The sequence below is a fragment of the Rana temporaria genome, chromosome 4 (genome assembly GCF_905171775.1).
Source record: "Rana temporaria chromosome 4, aRanTem1.1, whole genome shotgun sequence".
In the NCBI taxonomy this organism is placed as follows: Eukaryota; Metazoa; Chordata; class Amphibia; order Anura; family Ranidae; genus Rana; species Rana temporaria.
The window spans coordinates 453,807,576-453,826,391 of NC_053492.1; the positions used below are offsets into that span (position 1 = coordinate 453,807,576).

Sequence of the window (18,816 nt, forward strand, 5' to 3'; positions counted from 1 at the left end):
CCATCAAATGCAGCCTCACTGGGCCCATCAAATGCAGCCTCACTGTACCCATCAAATGCAGCCACTGGGCCCTGCCATCAATTGTCGCCACTGGGCCCTGCCATCAATTGTCGCCACTGGGCCCTGCCATCAATTGTCGCCACTGGGCCCTGCCATCAAACGCAGCCACTGTGCCCTTTGATGCCACTGTGCCCTGTAAAATGCCCCTGCCCGGCACTTACCTTTCTGGGGGTCAGCCATCCTCCTTCTACATCCCTCGATGTCTTCTCCCGCCCTCGATGACACTTCAGCCAATCGGGTTACCAGTAACCAGTGAACCTGATTGGCTGAGACGCCTGTCAGTCTTATCCAAGGAACGTACCCCCACGTACGTCCCTTAGATAAGTTTCCGGAAGCCGAATACAGCCTGAGGGCTATACTCGGAAAGCCGCTGGCTCTGATAGGCACTTCCACACAGCCAATCAGCTGCCGTTATTCAGGTGGCCCGGCGCTCACCATCCGCCCATCTGAATAGTCCGCGGCAGCAATATCTGTCAACCCAGGTCGGCTAGTGGTTAAAGAAAATCTCCCTGCATCCATACCATGATTGAGATCAAGTGTAAGTGGCAACCTCAGCCAGGCAACGCCACGGCCCCCCAACACGTTTCGCTCTGGCCCTCAAAACTTAGCCATTTATTGCCATGTTGGCTGTATGAAGCAGCTGTTTATGCCGGGCACACTAATCTGCCCTCGATGTACACTGTGTGCCAAAAAGTGCCTTAAATCGTGTTCTGATGAGCAGCTTTCCTCCTACAAAAGTTAGAACACCCTCTGAATGTTGTGCAGTTATTTGTAGTAAGGAAGGGAATTCTAGTTGCAGTCGAACATCTCTCAACAGAGTTTCTTTCTCTTTCCCTTTTCAGATGGCGACGTTCTTCAGCAATAACTTAGACTACTTCATGTCATCGTTGAGTTATGGACCAAAAGGAGGCCAAGGATTCACCAAGCCGCTTTCAGCTGCGATGATGCTCCAGTACAAGCAGAAGGCCGCCCAGTACATGAAAGCTCTGAAGACGGTTTGTATACAGAGTAAAACTTTCGCCGCGTTAGTCCTTAACCTGCGTCGCCGCCTGATTAGAGTACAAATATTGTCTCTTCAAAAGCAGACATCTCCGGCGAGCAGCGAGACGGCCCGGCTCATTAAATATTTAGATGCAGAGCGGAGATGATACTGCTGACAACTTGCGCCGAACAAGTCTGGTCCTGCAGCACTCATTTGTTTTCATGCCAGTAGAATGTCTGCTGCATGACTCTTCTCAGCATTGTGATATTTAAGGTTTGCATTATAAATAGGCAGAGTCTGCCCTGAGCGCCGCTCCTACCTGCAATTCTCACAGCCATTAATTGTGGAAATGAGTGTCGATTTTTATTTTTAGAACCAAGAGAATTTGCTGCTGAGCGGAAATGTGATCCAGAGATGTGTCTTAGAGCTCTGTGATAAAAGATAATTGCCGAGGAAGGAGGTGCAGTTATTCGGGAGCTGCTTGTTTTTGTGAAGCTTTGCCAAAAGCTTTTTCAAGGATAATATCCATATGCTAAGATATTTAACCACTTAAGCCCCGGACCATTTGGCTGCCAAATGACCGGGCCACTTTTTGCGGTTCGGCACGGACAATTGCGACGTGGCTCCCAAACAAAATTGATGTCCTTTTTTTCCCCACAAATAGAGCTTTCTTTTGGTGGTATTTAATCTCCTCTGCAGTTTTTTTATTTTTTTGCGCTATAAACAAAAGTAGAGCGACAATTAAAAATAAAAATGCAATACAGTAAAACCTTGGTTTGAGAGCATAATTAGTTCCAGAAACATGCTTGTAATCCAAGGCACTTGTATATCAAAGCATTTTTTTTACAGGGTATAAAAGAGGAGAAGCACCTCTAAGGCCGGGTACTCACGGACAAACATGTACGGTGAAAGCGGTCCGTCGGACCGTTTTCACCGTACATGTCTGCCAGAGGGCTTCTGTACGATGGTTGTACACACCATCGTACAGAAGTCCGCGCGTAAACAATACGCGGGGCGTGTCCGCGGTGTCGCCGCGCCGATGACGCGGTGTCGCCGCGACAATGACGCGGCGACGTGGGCGGCCTGCCTTTAAAATGCTTCCACGCATGCGTCGAAGTCATTCGACGCATGCGAGGGACGGCGGGCGCCTGGACATGTACGGTAGGTCTGTACTGACGACCGTACATGTCCGAGCGGGCAGGATTCCAGCGGACTGTTTTAAAACAAGTCCAGGAATATTTGTCCGCTGGGAAAAGGCCCGGCGGGCAAATGTTTGCTGGAATTCGGCCCGCTAGCGCCCACACACGACCAAACATGTTTGCTGAAACTGGCCCGCAGACCAGTTTCAGCAGACATGTTTGGTCGTGAGTACGGGGCCTAAGTGTAGCAATAAGTTGCTAAATGTTGTACCTTCATTAAATGTAACCATATTGCTACACTTAGAGGCTCCTCTCTTCTATTTTATACTCAGTTGTGACATGACGCTACTCTTATATCAAGACATCACTTGTATATCAAGGCAAAATGTATTAAAACATTTTGCTTGTCTTGCAAAACGCTCTCAAACCAAGGTTTTACTGTATTTTTAACTTTTTGTTATAATATAGTTTGGTTTGCGCAAAAGTTATAGCATCTACAAAATAGGTGATAGTTTTATGGCATATATATATATATATATATATTTTGTGTGTATGTATATGTGTATATATTATATTATTTTTTATTAATTTTTTTACTAGTAATGGCGATCAGCATTTTTTTTAATCGTGACTGCAACATGGTGGACATATCGGACACTTTTGATGCTAAATTGGGACCATTCACATTTATACAGCGATTAGTGCTATAAAAATGCACTGATTGCTGTATAAATGTGACCGGCAGTGAAGGGGTTAACCACTAGGGGGCTAGGAAGGGGCTAAGTGTGTCCTAGGAAATTATTTTAACTGTTAGGGGTTGTGGCTACGAGTGACACGTCACTAATCACTGCTCCCGATGAGAGGGAGCAGACGATCAGTGACCGTGTCACTAGACAGAACGGGGAGATGCTTGTTTACACTTGCCTCTCCCCGTTCTGCAGCTCTGTTACCCGATCGCGGGACATCGAGTCCCAGTTCCCGCGGTCACGATAACTCGCGGCAATGGTGCGTGCGTTCTGCCGGGGGCACGTGCGCGCGCGTCCGCACGGCGAGAAATTCAAAGTGACGTGTATATATATAATATCTCACTTTGCCCAGTCGTGCCATTCTGATGAGGTTTATAGTCGTGAGTCAGTCGTTAACCGGTTAAACATTCTTGACCAGTAATAATAGATCTGTTCCCTAAAGAGATGGGCCATTCCAAATCGGAAAGTAGATCTGCCTAATTTGGTTGCGCACAAATCTTGTATTTTTTCTACATGATTTCTAAACTGCCACCACTCCCCCATTTTCAAGCCAACCTACACAAATCTTATATGAAAACGTTCAGCTATCCCTGCTGCCACTACACGTGTCCACGGTTAAGCCAGAGTCCTGATGGTTTTCACAATATGACCATTTGTTTGCAACTCACGCCATCCATTGACATCCATTGAAATTACAGTCTAGAGACACCTAAAATTTAAAAGGGCAATATTTAAACTGCGACTGTGCCTTCAATTTTAATATTTCAGAGACATACTATGCAAAAAAATGTAGGTCTGGGTCTTGGGATTCTCACAATATAAAGATCTTCAATGTACGATTTATAGTTTTTAAAATACAACCGTTTGAAGAAGGACAAGTATTCAGGAGGGGCAAAAAACTGGTCTATGCTTAGAGCCTGCTTATAAACATTGGTTTCCTGAGAAACGCTGAGGTGAATTAAAGCTCTTCATACACAGCTGTGAGGGGTATTATTGCTCCTCCCACACAGCTGTGAGGTGAATTCTAGCTCCTCCCACACACCGCTGAGGGGATTTGGCTCTGTTTTATTTGGCTCTGCGTAACTTCTGCATATAGCAACCAGTCCATAGCAACGATTCGGCGAAACGTTCTACAAAGTAATAGCACACCATTTGGGAACAATCCGCACGTTGTATGTTTTTTTTTTTCTGTGGGGACCACTCATAGTATGGTTATCCATGTTTGCATTACTGTCCATAGTATGGGGGGTCCCTGTGTGGAGGACTCTCTGTAGTATGGGTGTTCCTGTGTGGAGGACTCTCTGTAGTATGGGTGTTCCTGTGTGGAGGACTCTCTGCAGTATGGTTGTCCCTCTGTGGAGGACTCTCTGTGGTATGGTTATCCCTGTGTGGAGGACTCTCTGTAGTATGGGTGTCCCTGTCTGGAGGACTCTCTGCAGTATGGGTGTCCCTGTGTGGAGGACTCTCTGCAGTATGGGTGTCCCTGTGTGGAGGACTCTCTGCAGTATGGGTGTCCCTGTGTGGAGGACTCTCTGTAGTATGGGTGTCCCTGTGTGGAGGACTCTCTGTAGTATGGGTGTCCCTGTTTGGAGGACTCTCTGTAGTATGAGTGTCCCTGTGTGGAGGACTCTCTGTAGTATGAGTGTCCCTGTGTGGAGGACTCTCTGTAGTATGGGTGTCCCTGTTTGGAGGACTCTCTGTAGTATGAGTGTCCCTGTGTGGAGGACTCTCTGTAGTATGAGTGTCCCTGTGTGGAGGACTCTCTGTAGTATGGGTGTTCCTGTGTGGAGGACTCTCTGCGGTATGGTTGTCCCTGTGTGGAGGACTCTCTGTGGTATGGTTATCCCTGTGTGGAGGACTCTCTGTAGTATGGGTGTCCCTGTCTGGAGGACTCTCTGCAGTATGGGTGTCCCTGTGTGGAGGACTCTCTGCAGTATGGGTGTCCCTGTGTGGAGGACTCTCTGCAGTATGGGTGTCCCTGTGTGGAGGACTCTCTGTAGTGTGGGTGTCCCTGTGTGGAGGACTCTCTGTAGTATGGGTGTCCCTGTGTGGAGGACTCTCTGTAGTATTGGACAGTAAAAGTTTGTTTACAGATTATGTTGTTTCTTAGTAAATATATGTTTGAGTTTTTCTTTTTTCCTTTATGTGCCTCTTCTTCTCACTTCCCCTTTTTATGTCCTCTGTCCAACCTTTTCGTCTTCCCCCCGTCCTCCGTGTCGCACCTGATCCCTCAACTCATTTGCTTTTCCTCTCCTTATTGCTCTTCCTTTGCAGTGGTTTTTCCCCGTTGCCTACTTTGAGTTATAGTCGGTATTATTATGTAAAATAAGAGTACTAGGAGGGCTAATTACGTCTATACTTCCAATTAACTTGACAATAAATACATTCGTTGTCTTGAAATTTCCGTCGCCATCCAGATGCCTCGCACTTTTTCTTCCCTCCCATTCTGCAGTATCTGAGATATTATGCGGGGGTTCAGACGCCGCAACGCGTTAGCAAAGCATAGATTAACCCACCGTAATGTCATTCGCTCTGCGCAGAACTGTTACTTCTCCTCTAGGCTTCGCTGGTTTTTATTCTGCATTTGTGTGGAAAAGTAAATGATTGATGGGAAAGAAGTTGCTAAAATCTCGGCTGTTGGTCTAATGGGCGCGAGAACCTTTTCTGGTTTCTCCGACAAGTTTTTGAATTTGCATTACAGCGATCGTTGTTTTTTTTTTATTTTTTTTATTACCACGAGATGTGTCCCTTTTTAGAAGCATCCTGTCCTTTCATCGCTTTTGTGCAAGTTACAGAAGGTTCAGACATACTTGATTTGCCTGACAACCCCTCTATAGAAGTTGTCAGGGAGTCTGGCCTGCTGGAGTCCACGTCGGGATATCTTCACATATATCCGTTCTCACTTCTACAGCTACGGCGGCAGGTCGGCTCCCCTGCGCGAGAGCCCGTAGTATAATGTCGGCCCTCTAAGCGGCGACTAGGGGGGCGCGCGCGCCCAGCCGGGCACCCGTCCCTGACTCGCGCGCCCAGCCGGGCACCCGCGATTGCTCGTTACAGAGCGAGGACCGGGAGCTGTGTGTATAAACACACAGCTCCCGGTCCTGTCAAGGGAGAAATGCCTGACCGTCTGTTTCATACAATGTATGAACAGAAGATCAGTCATTTCCCCTAGTGAGGCCACCCCCCCTTCAGTTAGAACACACCCAGGGAACATACTTGACCCCTTCCCCGCCCCCTAGTGTTAACCCCTTCCCTGCCAGTGGCATTTTTATAGTAATTTAATGCATTTTTATAGCACTGATCGCTATAAAAATGCAGGCGGTCCCAAAAATGTGTCAAGTGTCCAAAGCGTCCGCCATAATGTCGCAGTACCGAAAAAAAAAACGCTGATCGCCGCCATTACTAGTAAAAAAAAATATTAATAATAGTGCCATTAAACTACCCCCTATTTTGTAAACGCTATAACTTTTGCGCAAACCAATCAATAAACGCTTATTGCGTTTTTTTTTACGAAAAATATGTAGAAGAATACGTATCGGCCTAAACTGAGGAAACATTTTTTTTTTATATATATATTTTTGAGGGATATTTATTATGGCAAAAAGTAAAATATACGTTTTTTTCAAAATTGTCGCTCTATTTTTTTTTAATAGCGCAAAAACTAAAAACCGCAGAGGTGATCAAATACCACCAAAAGAAATCTCTGTTTGTGGGAAAAAAAGGACGCCAATTTTGTTTGGGAGCCACATCGCATGGCCGCACAATTGTCAGTTAAATCGACGCAGTGCCGAATCGCAAAAAGTGCTCTGGTCTTTGACCAGCAATGTGGTCCGGGGGTTAAGTGGTTATTTACCCCCTTCATGACCAGGCCATTGTTGCGCTACTTTAACTGGCAATTAAGCGGTCATGCAGCACTGTACGCACATTACATTTATAGCATTTTTTGCACACAAATATAGCTTTCTTTTTGTGGCATTTGACCACCTCTGCGTTTTTTTTTTTATTATATTTACGACAGATCAAAAAAAAATTTTTTTCCATTGCAGGGAAAAGAAACAAAGTGATCGTTCCCTCTGTTTAGTGCCCTGTGTTGATGATTGTCAACAGAGGACTCTGGGCTGTGATTCTACACAGCTGGTTAGCAGGTCCCGACCATGAACCACTGGTCAGGCGTGCGCCTGAAACTTGGAAGCGGGCAGCAACATACCAGTGCTTGTAGGAGCCACCCTGTTGCAGTATATGTGCTCATATGGAATCACTGCAGCATTGTCAGATTGCTGCAGAGTGACCACTGCTCTCTCACAGCGCACAGCGATCCTTGTCTGCACAAATGCAGAGTATGTGCCCATTCTGGCTGTTGCATCCTTCTTACAAAACTGTAATACGTTTCACATTTTTTCTAAAAACAAAAAGGGGTTTATTTAAAAAAAAAAAATGGCTATTCGTTGAGCAAAACGGCAGGTACATTTATTGGGTGCAAATAGGGCAAAATCCAATCTGTAAAATCTTCTATCAGCAGAGTTCCGAATCACATTTGTGCAATGACTCGGGTCCTTCATATCGTAGCCCTCTCCTCCTCTATCACAATCCTGTTCTTACATCAGTGTCCGCAGTCCCCCACTTTACGTGCCAGTCCCCCACTTTACGTGCCAGTCCCCCACTTTACGTGCCAGTCCCCCACTTTACGTGCCAGTCCCCCACTTTACGTGCCAGTCCCCCACTTTACGTGCCAGTCCCCCACTTTACGTGCCAGTCCCCCACTTTACGTGCCAGTCCCCCACTTTACGTGCCAGTCCCCCACTTTACGTGCCAGTCCCCCACTTTACGTGCCAGTCCCCCACTTTACGTGCCAGTCCCCCACTTTACGTGCCAGTCCCCTACTTTAGAATGGTGTTCTAAGGACCCCTTCATGTCATCCCCACCCCTTTCACGTCATCCCCACCCCTTTCACGTCATCCCCACCCCTTTCACGTCATCCCCACCCCTTTCACGTCATCCCCACCCCTTTCACGTCATCCCCACCCCTTTCACGTCATCCCCCACCCCTTCACATCAGATCCTCCTCTATTCACAGCAGTGCCCTCAGCCCCCTTTCAAATTACACCCCCCCCCCACACTGCTCCCCTATAGCACAGCCCCCATTACATCATCCCCCTTATAGCATTTCCCCCATTATCACAACCCCCCCCCCCCACAGTGTTGTTCTTTGACCCCTTCACACTGCCCCAGGTTACATCATCCCCTTATAGCACTGCCCCACTATCATCCCCCTCCCCATAGTAGTGTATTATTTTGTACCACGCCTGGTTATTCATTGCCGAAGATTGAGCTCCCAGCTTTCCTTTATCCCCATAGTAGTGTGCTCTGCCCTCTTCACAGCCTTGCCCCCCTCTCGCATTACAACCCTCCTCCTAACATAGTTTGTTCTGCCCTCTTCACATCACCCCCCTATCACAACTCTTCACCCACTATAGTTTTCTGCCCTCTTCACATTAACTCCCCCCTCCCCCAACATTGCTGCCCCCTTCCACATTACCTTCCCTTCAGCCCTGCTTCCCCCCACCATAGTTTGCTTTGCCCTCATCACAGCAGCCCCCCCCCCCCCCCCCCGACATGGCTGCCTCCTTTCACATCACCTTCCCTACAGCACTGCCCCCTTTCACACCACAACCCTCCTCCCACCATAGTTTGTTCTGCCCTTTTCACATCAACCCCCCCTACGCCCCCCCAGCGCTGCCCCCTTCCACATCACAACCCTCCTCCCACCATAGTTTTGTTCTGCCCCTTTCACATCAATCCCCCCCCCCCAGCGCTGCCCCCTTCCACATCACCTTCCCTCTAGCACTGCCCCCCTCCCCCTTGCATCACACCCAGTTTATTGTTTTTTTAGCCCTGATATGAGGGGGGGGGGTGCTGAGCCCCTGAAACGTGTTGGCTACTAATAATAAAAAGCTCTATACAAACTTTAGGGACTTGTGAAGGAGAAGATTGGTAAACATTTTGTGTATTCTGGTTACAGACAATCTAATCCTAATATTCTGTAATTACTGTGACACTGATGAGCCTTTCTGTATTACAGACCTGCCCGGACTCTGTGCCTTATGAAGAGGCATTGATGAATCGCAGAGTCCTGCTAAGCTCCACGGAAAGCAGAGAAGGCCTGGCCCAACAGGTACGTCGGGATGAAATCAGTGCCCTCACCCTGGAATAAGGCGTATGCACCAGGCATGGGTTGTGTGGTATAATGGCTGCTCCAGGTGATTGTACAAGGTAAAAGCCAATGGGGGGGATGAGAAGAGCAGAAATGGGTGGTCCACTGTGCAACCATGAGACTTGTGTTTCCTATACTGTCCTATTAGGGTGATATGATCTCTTGATAGATCACCCACTGACCCCTCATCTGTGTGCTCCTGCCATTATGTTTTCCTGTGGAAGTGAGGAGTCTGGCCCCTGTGTAAGCTGCATGCTCACCTCGGCCGCCATGTTTACCTTTATAAATGTGGGGGTCTAACACCTGTGTAAGCTCCATGCTTGCCTTGGCAGCCATGTTTGCTTGTCAAAATTCAGAGTCTAAGCCCTGTGTAAGTTCCATGTTCACCTCGGTTGCCATGTTTACCTGTGGAAAAGCTGAGTGTAACCTCCATACTTGCCCTTGCTGTCACGTTTGCCTGTGGAAATGGAGCTTACACAGGGGTTGGACTCTGTATTTCCACAGGCAAGCATGATGGCCGGGCAAACATGGAGGTTAGGCTCTACGGGCCAGATTCACAAAAGGGATACGACGGCGTACCTGATACGTATCTCCTGATACGCCGTCGTATCTCTGTTTCTATCTATGCGACTGATTCATAGAATCAGTTACGCATAGATATCCATAAGATCCGGCAGGTGTAATTGTTTTACACTGTCGGATCTTAGGATGCAGTACCGCGGCCGCCGCTGAGGGGAGTTTGCGTCGTAAACCAGCGTCGGGTATGCAAATTAGGAGTTACGGCGATCCACGACGGATTTTCGCGTTTGCTACGTCGCCGCTAGTCTAGTTTCCCGTCGCAAAGTTAGTCGTCGTTTTGGGTGCCCTAACTTTAGTCAGCAAACGTATTGCTGTCTAAAGTATGGCCGTCGTTCCCGCGGCGAAATTTAAAAATGAACGTCGTTTGCGTAAGCCGTCCGGGAATACGGAATTACGCGACGCCGTTCGAAAAATGACGTCATGGCGCGCAAAGCACGACGGGAATTGCGCAACTGAGCATGCGCAGTAGGTCCGGCGCGGGAGCGCGCCTAATTTAAATGGCACACGCCCATTTGAATTGGCCCGCCTTGCGCCGGAGGCCGCCGGCGTAGTTTTCATCGCAAGTGCTCTGTGAATCAGGCACTTGCGATGAAAACTTGCAGCGGTGTAACGTATCTACGATACATTACGCCGCCGCTCGCCTACGTGAATCTGGCCCTACGTTTCCACAGGCAGACATGGTGACCAGGACAAGCATGGAGCTTACACAGGGGTTGGACTCTGCATTTCCACAGGCAAGCATGACAGCCGGCACAAACGTGGAGTTTAGACTACGTGTTTCCACAGCCAGACATGGAGCTTACACAGGGGTTAAACTCTGCATGTCTTCCTGTGAAAACACGTGGTCTAAACTCCATGCTTGTGCCAGCTGTCATGCGTGCCTGTGGAAATGCAGAGTCTAACCCCTGTGTAAGCGCCATAATTGCTAAGGTCATCATGTCTGCCTGTGAAAATGTATAGCTAGATTCAGAGAGACTTAGGCTGGCGTATCAGTAGATACGCCAGCCTAAGTCTGAATTTGCGTTGGCGCTAATTTAAGCGTATTCTGGTAACCAGATACGCTTAAATTAGGCTCAGATACGAGCGGCGTAAGTGTCTTACACCGTCGTATCCTAAAGTGTAATTTTTAGGCTGACCGCTAGGTGGCGCTTCCCTTGAGGTCGGCGTAGAATATGTAAATCGCTAAATACGCCTATTCACGAACGTACGCCCAGCCGACGCAGTACAGATACACCGTTTACGTAACGCATTATCAGGCCTAAAGATATTCCATCAAATAGCTGGAATAGTAATGTTAAGTATGGCCGCCGTTCCTGCGTCGAAATTTTTTAAAATTTTACGTTGTTTGCGTAAGTCGTCCGTGAATAGGGTTTTACGTCCACGTCGAAATCAATAGGACCGTGCGGCGTACTTTGCCGCAATGCACACTGGGATACAAAATACGTCATTCACGTCCGGTCAAGCCCCATTAACATAAAACACGCCCCCTTAGCTAAATTTGAATTAGGCGCCATTACGCCCGGCCGATTTACGCTACGCCGCCGTAACTTAGCAGGCAAGTACTTTGTGAATCATGTACTTGCCTCGCTAACTTACGGCGGCGTAATGTGAACAAGATAAGCTACACCGCCGCAAAGTTAGGACGCCCTCTCTGAATCTAGCTAGTAGAATTTAACCTCCATGTTTGCCCCCGACATCATGCTTGCCTGTGGTAATAGAGTCTAACCCCTGTGTAAGCTCCATGCCTGCCCCCAGTCCCATGTCTGTCTGTGGAAATGTGGAGTGTAGCTTCCATGCTTCCCCGGCCATCATATTTGCCTGTGGAAATGCAGAGCCGAACCCCTGTGTAAGCTCCGTGTCTTCCTGTAGAAAGGCTGATTAAACCTCAGTGTAAGCTGCATGCTTGTCCTGGCCACTATGTTTGCAGAGTTTGTGGAAAAGTGGAGTCTAACCCCTGTGCAAACTCCATGTTCGCCTGTGCTGCCATGTTTGCCTGTGGGAATGCCAAGTCAAAATCCTGTGTGAGCTCTTTGCGCTCCCCGTTGCCATGTCTGTATGTAAAGCTGTGCCAGTGTTTGGTGGGCTTACACACAGGGTACATTTTCTTCCTCCCGTATCCCATTTGGTGGTCTTCAGGCATGGCTGGCTATTGGCCGCTGAGGCCTGATCCCTATATTCTGGTGAAGGTCACATGCTCCCCCATACCTTAAAGTACTGGCCGTTTTCAAGGGCTCCAACAGATGACCAATAAGGTATCAATGTGTGTTTGTGAATGGGATATGCTTTTTTAAGAGGACCTGTTGTTATTTTACCCTTTCATGAAGAACAATCTGGTCTTAAGACCCCTCTGTTCAGTGTTGGTGACATTACAACTTTGGTCAGATTGGAAACACAAGGAGGGGATGCCTTCAGATTCCAGCAGTATATTGGATGCAATAGAAGTAATTTTCATTTGTTTCATGTGTTTTACTGTAACGGTCACCACCGTTTACGACCTTCCATCAACTACGACAGCTCATCTGACACACAGACAAACCAGCAGGCCTCCCATTTTCCCAGAATCAAGACAAGACACGCAGCTCTGTACTTGTTTCAAATGAAGACAATTTTAATGGTTTCTTCTCAGCTTATATACCGTGCAAGGCATTAAAGGAACAATCAACTCCCCACCCACACACTAAGGCTAATTACTAACCATTCTAGACAGGTCGGCGCCGGCCTATAATTATCATGTCTAATCACTGCACATGCCTTCATTAACAGCATAACAAACTTAAAACCCCATCACACACTGAGTTCCCTAGGCAGACGTTCCGTCTCCGCATACAGCTTGACACCTATTCACACCTCTGAGCATCACTAGGCTTTAGACAGTGTTATCACACATAAACAGTATTTAGCATGCATAATTAGAGTTCTGGGAGCAGACCTGGGTTTAACACCTTTACACAAGGACAATGGTATGTCTTCCAGGCCCTGACTCAATTAGCATGTCGCTAGTCAGGGCTAATCATAGAATGAGTCACTATTGACTGGTTGGGCCAACATCTTGCAGTATCTCAAAATCCTGCAATACGAACTATCAGTGATGTCCCATCTCATGTAATACATGAATTATGATTCACTTGCCACCCCATGCCCGCTGACACAGGAGTATCCCCCATCCTCACAAAGTCTATGGGTGTCCCGGGTCATTCCGTTACACTTACAAAGGACTAATGTCTCTGTATAAACAGGTGCAGCAAATTCTGGAGAAGATGGGCAAGCTGGAACAGGAGAAGGAGCACTGGATGCTGGAAGCTCAGTTGGCCAAGATCAAGCTGGAGAAAGAATCTTATAGGATAGCAGACCTTGTGAAGAACCCCGGCAAGGGGCTGGAGGGGGACCAGCAACAGGAAAATTCCCTAATACACAGAAAGGACAGTTCCAGTGAAGTTAGTGCTGCCAGTATGGTAAGAAATATAAATAATAATAAAAAAGGTATTTATTGAGTATACAGTGATACCTTGGGTTACGGTCCAGGAGAATGCTCATAATCCAAAGCAATCGCATATCAAAGCGAGTCAATGGAAACGAAAATGATTAGTTCCGCATTGACTTTAATGGCACGCAATACCGCATGTGACCAGAGGGGGGGCAGCCTTCGGAAAGGCTTGAGGACATCTCGGCTGAAATCAGAAAGGCTCAGGAACTAAGGGCCAGATTCACAAACGAGATCCGACGGCGTATCTACTGATACGCCGTCGTATCTCTGTTTCTAACTATGCGGCTGATTCATAGAATCAGTTACGCATAGATAGCCCTAAGATCCGACAGGTGTAATTGAATTACACTGTCCGATCTTAAGGATGCAATTCTAGGCCGGCCGCTAGGTGGCGAGGCCATTGCGGCCGGCGTAGAATATGCAAATGAATACTTGCAGCGATCCCCGAACGGCCCGTCGATCTAACTCTACGTCGTTTCCGTCGAGTTACGCCGCGTAAAACTAGGGCTGAGCCCTAGTTGTCTTAAGCCATGTTAAGTATGGCCGTCGTTCCCGCGTCGAAATTTAAACATCAACGTCGTTTGCGTAAGACGTCCGTGAATGGCGCTGGACGCCATTTACGTTAACGTCAAAGCAAATTTAGCGCAATGCACGTCGGGTAATTTACCCAACGGAGCATGCGCAGTACGTCCGGCGCGGGAGCGCGCCTAATTTAAATGGGACTCGCCCCATTCGATTGGGCCCGCCTTGCGCCGGACGGATTTAGGATACACCGCCGCAAATTTCCAGGTAAGTGCTTTGTGGATCGGGCACTAACTTGGGAAATTTGCGGCGGTGTAACTTAAATTGTTTACGTTGTGCCCGGGCTACGTGAATCTGGCCCTGATTATTTCCAAGCATTTCTGAACGGCTCGGATTGACTCCGCCCCCACACACACTTCAGGCCAAACGCGGTACTGCACACCGCTTTGGCTTGAATCCTGCTCGTGTTGCGAGACAACAGTCGCAAACCGAGTCAGAATTAAAAAAAAAAATACAGTGCTCGTATTGCGAAAATGCTCATGAACCGCGTTACTCGCAATCCGAGGTTCCACTGTACAATCATTCTACATTATTGGTGCTACCAGCATATGAGGGCTTTAACCACTTCCCATCCAGGCCAATTCTGGCACTCTCTCCGCTCCTTCGTGTAAAAATCATTTTTTTTTTTATTTTTGCTAGAAAATTTCTTAACCTCCAAACATTATGTTTTTTTAGCAGAGGCCCTAGGGGAAAAAATGGTGGTGGTTACAACTTTTTATGTCGCACGGTATTTGTGCAGCAAGTTCATGAATTAAAAAAAAAAAATGCTAAAGTTGGCCCACTTATTTTGTATAATGTGAAAGATGATGATATGCCAAGTAAATGGATGCCTAGCCTGTTCTGCTTTAAAATTGCGCACACTCCTGGAATGGCAACAAACTACAGTACTTAAAAATCTCCATAGGCTACGCTTTAAAAATTGTTTACAGGTTACCTGTTTAGAGTTAGAGGAGAGCTTCAGATTTTTGCTCTCGCTCTAACGTTCCTGGCCATACCTCACATGTAAGGACACAGCATCAGTCAACCTCCCCCAGTCAGTCCCCCTCCACACACAGTAAGAACACACCCAGGGAATACATTTAACCCCTTCCTCATCCCCTAGTGTTAACCCCTTCCCTGCCAGTCACATTTATACAGTAATCGGTGCATTTTTATAGCACTAATCGCTGTATAAATGTGAATGGTCCCAAAATTGTGTCAAAAGTGTCCGATATGTCCGCCGCAATATCGCAGGCCTGACAAAAAAAAATCGCAGATCGTTGCTATTACTAGTAAAAAATAAAAAATAAATCCTAAATCTATCCCCTATTTTGTAGGCGCTATAACTTTTGTGCAAACCAATCCATATATGCTTACTGCGATTTTTTTTTTTTTTTTTACAAAAATATGTAGAATACGTATCGGCCTAAACCGAGGAAAAAAATATAAAAAAAAAAAATAAAAAAAAATTGGGATATTATTATAACAAAAAGTAAAAAATTGTGTTTTTTTTTTTTTCAAAATGTTCTGTCTTTTTTTTGTATATAGCGCAAAAAAAACCCCCGCAGAGATGATCAAATACCACCAAAAGAAAGCTCTATTTGTGGGGAAAAAAAACGATAAAAATATAATTTGGGTACAGTGTTGTATGACCACGCAATTGTCATTCAAAATGCGTCAGAGCTGAAAATTGGTCTGGGCACGAAGGGGGTTTAAGTGCCCAGTAATGAAGTGGTTAAAAAATATCTAACTCATTTATTCCTACGTTCTTATCTCTTTATATAATGTGTCCTTATATTTTTTTTATTCTTGCTTTCCTTACAGATCGGCATGTTAACCACAAGTGTCGACATCCAGCAGGTACAGTATATGGCATTCCTCTGTGTAATATAGAGAGCGAGCATACTCGGGGGCACACAGACACTGTTGGCTTGACAGATGAGGGTCTCTGGAAGTGTGTTTGTCATTTGCTCTTAGGATGTTAATAGGATAGAAAAATGGCAACCATCACTGATGATTTGTCCTAAAGCGGAGCTCCGCCGAAGTCAGCAGCTACAAATACTGCAGCTGCTGTCTTTTAATATTAGGACACTTACCTATCCTGGGTGCCCGCGATGTCGGCACTCTCGGGTGGAGGCGTCGCTATCTTCGGTAAAAAAGAGGCTTGGCCCCTTAGTTCCAGTGAAGGAAACTCTTAAGGCGTCAGCATACCAAGACATTTTGGACAATTTCATGCTCCCAACTTTGTGGGAACAGTTTGGGGACGGCCCCTTCCTATTCCAACATGACTGCACACCAATGCACAAAGCAAGGTACATAAAGACATGGATGAGCGAGTTTGGGGTGGAGGAACTTGAATGGCCTGCACAGAGTCCTGACCTCAACCAGATAGAATGCATTTTGTGATGAATTAGAGCGGAGACTGTGAGCCAGGTTTCTCATCCAACATCAGTGCCTGACCTCAGAAATTCTCTTCTGGTATAATGGTCAAACATTCCCATAGGCACACTCCTAAACCTTGTGGACGGCCTTCCCAGAAGAGTTGAAGCTGTTATAGCTGCAAAGGGTGAGCCAACTCAAAATTGAACCCTACGGACTAAGACTGGGATGCCATTAAAGTTCATGTGCATGCAAAGGCAGATGTCCCAATACTTTTGGTAATATAGTGTATATGTCGGAGGTAGGCAACCTTAACCACTTAAGCCCCGGACCAATATGCTGCTAAATGCCCAAAGGCGTTTTTACAATTCGGCACGGCATCGCTTTAACTGACAATTGCGCGGTCGTGCGACTTGGCTCCCAAACAAAATTGGCGTCCTTTTTTCCCCACAAATAGAGCTTTCTTTTGGTGGTATTTGATCACCTCTGCGGTTTTTATTTTTTGCGTTATAAACAAAAATAGAGCGACAATTTTGAAAAAAATGCAATATTTTTTACTTTTTTTTGGTAAAAAAAAATCGCAATAAGTGTTTATCGATTGGTTTGCGCAAAATGTATAGCGTTTACAAAATAGGGGATATTTTTATTGCATTTTTATTAATTTTTTTTTTTTTACTACTAATGGCGCGGCGATCAGCGATTTTTTTTTTTTTTTTTTTTTTTTTTTTTTTTTTTTTCGTGACTGCGACATTATGGCGGACACTTCGAACAATTTTGACACATTTTTGGGACCATTGTCATTTTCACAGCAAAAAATGCATTTAAATTGCATTGTTTATTGTGAAAATGACAGTTGCAGTTTGGGAGTTAACCACAGGGGGCGCTGTAGGAGTTAGGGTTCACCTAGTGTGTGTTTACAACTGTAGGGGGGTGTGGCTGTAGGACTGACGTCATCGATCGAGTCTCCCTATAAAGGGGATGACACGATCGATGCGCCGCCACAGTGAAGCACGGGGAAGCCGTGTTTACATACGGCTCTCCCCGTTCTTCAGCTCCGGGGAGCGATCGCGACCGAGCGGCTATAAACTAATAGACGCGCCGTCGTCCCGGATCGCTCCCCGAGGGAATCCGCCCGCCGCACGCAGCAAGGGGGGGGGGGGTCCCGATCGGACCCCCCACGCGCTAGAAGGCAAGGACGTATATATACGCCCTTCTGCGTGTCCGTGCCATTTTGCGGACGTAAATAGTCGTGCGGCGGGCGTTAAGTGGTTAAAGAGGTGGAGATCTACCTGAACAACATGGGAGAAATCAAAGATCTCCGGGAACAGTGTAGCTCTCACACCTGATTGAAAACTCGAATTACCGTACTACCATGTCACTATCATGTGCATTGCACAGGAATTATGGGTTTGAATCGGGTGGTGAGGAGGCAACGTATTTCCCCCTCACCACCTGTCATCACACTTGGATCACTTTTTAGAGGAGTAGCAGTGCCTGCTGCACTTGTGAATGAGCCCTTGGTTGCATTCGACAACTGCACTCTTAGGGCTCGTTCGCACGTACAAGTTGGAGGGCCAAAAAAAGCAGGATATAATAGAAGTGTATGGCTAAGCACAGCAAACCTGCAGGTACAATGCACTGCTCCCGCGGTGTGGGTTAGCCACAGTGTACCAGTGTGAAATCGGCCCAATACTATTCTGCCCGGTGTATTGCTTCACACTGACCTAAAGACCTCCTCTTTTCTGCTGCTAACACCACTCCGCTAGCCGGGATAAGAGGGGGAGTGCAGTTTGTGTCACTCCGCATGGGACATGAGTCGGCACTACTGATGAAAGAATCAACTACCCTGATTGCCCAAAAATAAGCCCTACCCCGAAAAATAAGACCTAGCGTGATTTTCAGGGATAGCTGCAATATAAGCCCTAGTTAAAGGCGTGGTAAAAACATGTAATCCGTTTTGTAAAAAGATTATATAATGTGCAGTGTGTTTCCTTTTTGTAACCTTATTTACAGGGCAGCTGGGCGCTCACGTGACCTGCCCTCACGTGATCTCTTCTCCTCCCGGCTGACGACAGCAGACCCTCCCTCTGCAGTGCTCAGAGCGGGGAAGATCATCTCCAGCAGGTCACGTGAGCGCCCAGCTGCCCTGTAAATAAGGTTACAAAAGGAAACACACTGCACATTATATAATCTTTTTACAAAACAGATTACATAATTTTACAATGACTTTAACCAAGGTTTGTTTTTTGGGTTACAGAATGTGATAATATTGACTCCTGCACTGTACTGTCCATAATTCTTTAACCACTTAAGCCCTTGACCATTTTGTTGCTAATGACCGGGCCACTTTTTGTAATTCAGCACTGCATCGCTTTAACTGACAATTGCGCCGTCGTGCGATGTGGCTCCCAAACAAAATTGGCGTTCTTTTTTCCCCACAAGTAGAGCTTTCTTTTGGTGATATTTGATCACCTCTGCAGTTTTTTTTTTTTGCGCTATAAACAAAAATAGAGCGACAATTTTGAAAATAATTTAATATTTTTTACTTTTTGCGATAATGATCATTCCCCAAAAAGATATAAAAAAAAAAAATTTTCCCTCAGTGTAGGCCGATACGTATTCTTCTACATATTTTTGGTAAAAAAAAAAAACGCAGTAAGCATTTATTTATTGAC

General features: G+C 46.5%; 1 protein-coding gene across 1 annotated transcript in view; it reads left to right on the top strand.

Annotated features, from left to right (window-relative positions):
• PPP1R21 (protein phosphatase 1 regulatory subunit 21) overlaps positions 1–18,816 on the top strand; it is a 98,650-nt gene that overhangs the window by 60,650 nt on the left and 19,184 nt on the right. Inside the window, exons 15-18 of the mRNA XM_040351592.1 lie at positions 903–1,055; positions 9,007–9,099; positions 12,954–13,169; positions 15,587–15,622. Coding sequence (XP_040207526.1) covers positions 903–1,055; positions 9,007–9,099; positions 12,954–13,169; positions 15,587–15,622 — 498 coding nt within the window. The remainder of the gene's footprint in view (positions 1–902; positions 1,056–9,006; positions 9,100–12,953; positions 13,170–15,586; positions 15,623–18,816) is intronic.